The 3,047-nt window shown below is 38.9% G+C and overlaps 1 protein-coding gene across 6 annotated transcripts in view; it reads right to left on the reverse strand.

The window, feature by feature from the left end:
• The window catches only part of nup214 (nucleoporin 214), a 40,134-nt gene that overhangs the window by 3,721 nt on the left and 33,366 nt on the right, over positions 1–3,047 (reverse strand). For 5 of the 6 annotated variants that reach the window (XM_032539895.1, XM_032539891.1, XM_032539893.1 and 2 more), the window contains one exon: positions 1,998–2,763. The exons of the other annotated variant lie outside the window; for it this stretch is intronic. In XM_032539895.1, coding sequence (XP_032395786.1) covers positions 2,727–2,763 — 37 coding nt within the window. In that variant the 3' untranslated portion in view covers positions 1,998–2,726. Of the gene's footprint in view, positions 1–1,997; positions 2,764–3,047 lie in introns of those variants that run through there. 6 annotated transcript variants of the gene reach the window in all.

Consider the following 3,047-nt stretch of genomic DNA (forward strand, 5'->3'; position numbering starts at 1 on the left):
AAATTGCGTTTCCCTCTATCCCACGGTGACAACAAGACATTTTAACCAATTTGTTGTTCTGCAAAGTAAGAAAACTCGACACCTCTGAAATATTTGTGTCTGGAAATCTTTCTGAATAGATTGTGAAACTTTTCACAACAGTGGCTACTCTTAGGTGCCAATATCCAAATAGTGGGAGGCCTTAGATCTGCAGTGCCCCACTATCTCAGGACAGCATGCAAAGAGAAGCAGGGGGCCAGGTCTCCCTCGTCCGTTAGTGGATTATTGGATTTGGATTATCTGTGCAGACAAAATTACCCATGAGAGACAATTGTTGCATGCTCTATCAGACGAGCTGGTGCTCATAAATTCCCTGGATAGCACTCACTTCACACAATAGTAAGACCTGAACAGCCCGGGTGGTAGATGGATGGGGGGCACTTGAGTGACCAGAATCAGTAGCTTTCACCACTGTTCAAGACCCAAAAGATGCACCCACTGGGGAGTGCAGTGGCACATCCAGAGATGATGAATATGTCCGCAAAGCATGACAGGATGTGCTGATCATCACTCACTGAAGAGGAGGCTGGGTAAACACAGAGAATGAAGGTGGGGTTGGGAGAGTGGTGAGAGGTGGTTTTGACTAAGCTATTTTTATCTGGATTCCATGAAGACAGCTGCCATTCTCCCGAGTGTTTGTGAGATTTTCCATCATAAGGAACACAAGAAACAAGTAGAGTCACTATCGAGTATTTCCGTTTCTATTTGGGATATAACAATAATAATAAAAAAACACTGCCTTTAATGCTTTCATGGGGCCAGTTGTGAAGTGGGTGCTGAAAATCTCATAAGCTCATCCGCTTTAGCTGAAAGCATTACAGACTTTGGGCTCTGTAACTGCCCGTGTGCCTCTCTAATCTGCCAGCAGTAATTCTTTACCTGAGACATCAAATAGAGCCGATGCTGATCAAACATCAATGTGATTATGTATACAACGCTGCTCAGTAAGTCAGACCCAAAAAAAATAATTTACGTATAGCCAATTATTTTCCCATCTACAAAGTCACTGAATCTACTGTTTATATATATTGAAGACTATTGGGGGAATATGGATATGATCATTTCAGCAGTGGGTGTGTGCAGGTCACACTTTATGACCCTGACATTCCCGTGCTACTTCAGTGCGACCAGGATCTCTGCCACCGTTTGGTGAGAGACGCAAGATAAGGATGGACTGAGTGACGGTGACATGCTCCACAGCCATAAGCCAGGAATGTAATTCGGTCGATAATTGCCAAATGCCACAACACGGAAGCTCTGGTATGAGCCATGGATCCCCATCAGCATTTTCCACAACCCTATTTAGCTCTGTATGCGAGTACATGACTTCTTTACCGAAGATGGAGGAATGAGGTGCATATCAAGGATCTAGCATCAATTAGTGAACCGTGTACACATGGCCTGGGGCCTGCTGTCATACTATTCTTAACGCCATCTTGAATTAAACTGCTTCGTTTTGTATGGCTAATATTTAGATTTTACACTTTATTAAGGAAATACTAAGCACAATGATGGCCTGTTTTTCAGCTGTGAAATGTTGTTACAATGTATGTCAACATGTTTTAGTAAAGGTTTAGCCAAACATTACATTCAATAAAATCCTATATAACCAACGTATAAAGTATGTACGATCACTTGTCCCTTATCTAAGGAGCATGCTGAAGGCTTTAGATGATTTTTACATTTTTAGCTTCTTAAATTTGCATCCAAGAATGTAAAGAAGCACTACATTAGTAAAGAGGTCAAAATATGATCAATGTTTGCTTTTGTTCCATTTCATAATCCCTAGCAGGAATTAGCACAATCAATGAGCCAATAACATGACTGCATTAATAAATACAATTTTGAATAGACAAATCATTTGAGAAATTTCATTTATTTCCACTTTTTCACGTAAAAATATACATCAAGCGGGGATTTACTGCAAAAATGATTTGAAAAGAAAAAAATATAACTTTTCACCTCAGACCAAAAATCTTTTTATTATAGTTCAAAATGCTGGGTTTAATTTTGGTAAATTCTACATGGGTTTACATTTTTGACAATTATTTACGAGGGTGCTGTCATCTACAACTGGACTGAATTTTTATTGGTATAGCCATGCTGAGAACACAATTTAACATAATTGAATGAGTGAACTGTTGAAAGCCTGAAAGGTTTTGTGCATGTCTATGTTTTAAAAGTGCTGGAAAAAAAACTTTAAAATGCTGGACACAGAATGAACCTTAAAGCCAAACTCACCCTGGAGTTTGAATGTTAGAACAACAAAGAATGACAAGTAAACTGTAAACTGCATCAATGTACGACATTTTCTGAAGAAGGTCAAGGACCAAAAAGATTTAGAATTCTTTCTGATTTTCAAAAATCTTGTAGGAAGAGTTTTTTTTCCCCAAGTACCCCACTAACACGTCTTCTGCTTGTATGGATGTCAATACTTCTCTCTTCTGTGTCTAACAAAATACTAAGCTCAGGCATAAACTTCCCAAATTAATCTATACATAGAGAATGAATTGCACGCAAGCGGCTTGAAAACATATAAAGTTTTCTAGAAAAGAAAATGCATGCATTTTCAGCTTCTAATTTACTGTATTTAACCAATGCAACATAATCTTCCCTTCATCCATTATGTGGCACAAGGAGCTTGATTGCAGAAAGTACTGTAGCAGTGACGTGGAGGTTTAATAAAACTAGCTTCTCCAACTGGCAAATGTTTGCGGACTTGATCTGGAAGAAGAAATGACAGACAAAGCAGAGAGGGAGAGATTATTGAAAAAGAGCTTCAATGCTTAAAACGGTACCAGTTGTCGTACTATTATTAGAATTACCACAAGACCTGTACAGTTTTCCATTTGATGTTATGGTGCTGTTATTAACATATTGTATGTTGAAATTGAATATCTCTGAGCGCAAGAATGATAAAGCTGCATCCAGGTGTTGGAACTAGCAAACAGATAATCTAAGTCAAGGGTTCCCAAAACTTTCAGCCCACGACCCCCAAAGTAACGGTG

Source organism: Etheostoma spectabile, chromosome 16 (genome assembly GCF_008692095.1).
Source record: "Etheostoma spectabile isolate EspeVRDwgs_2016 chromosome 16, UIUC_Espe_1.0, whole genome shotgun sequence".
NCBI lineage: Eukaryota > Metazoa > Chordata > Actinopteri > Perciformes > Percidae > Etheostoma > Etheostoma spectabile.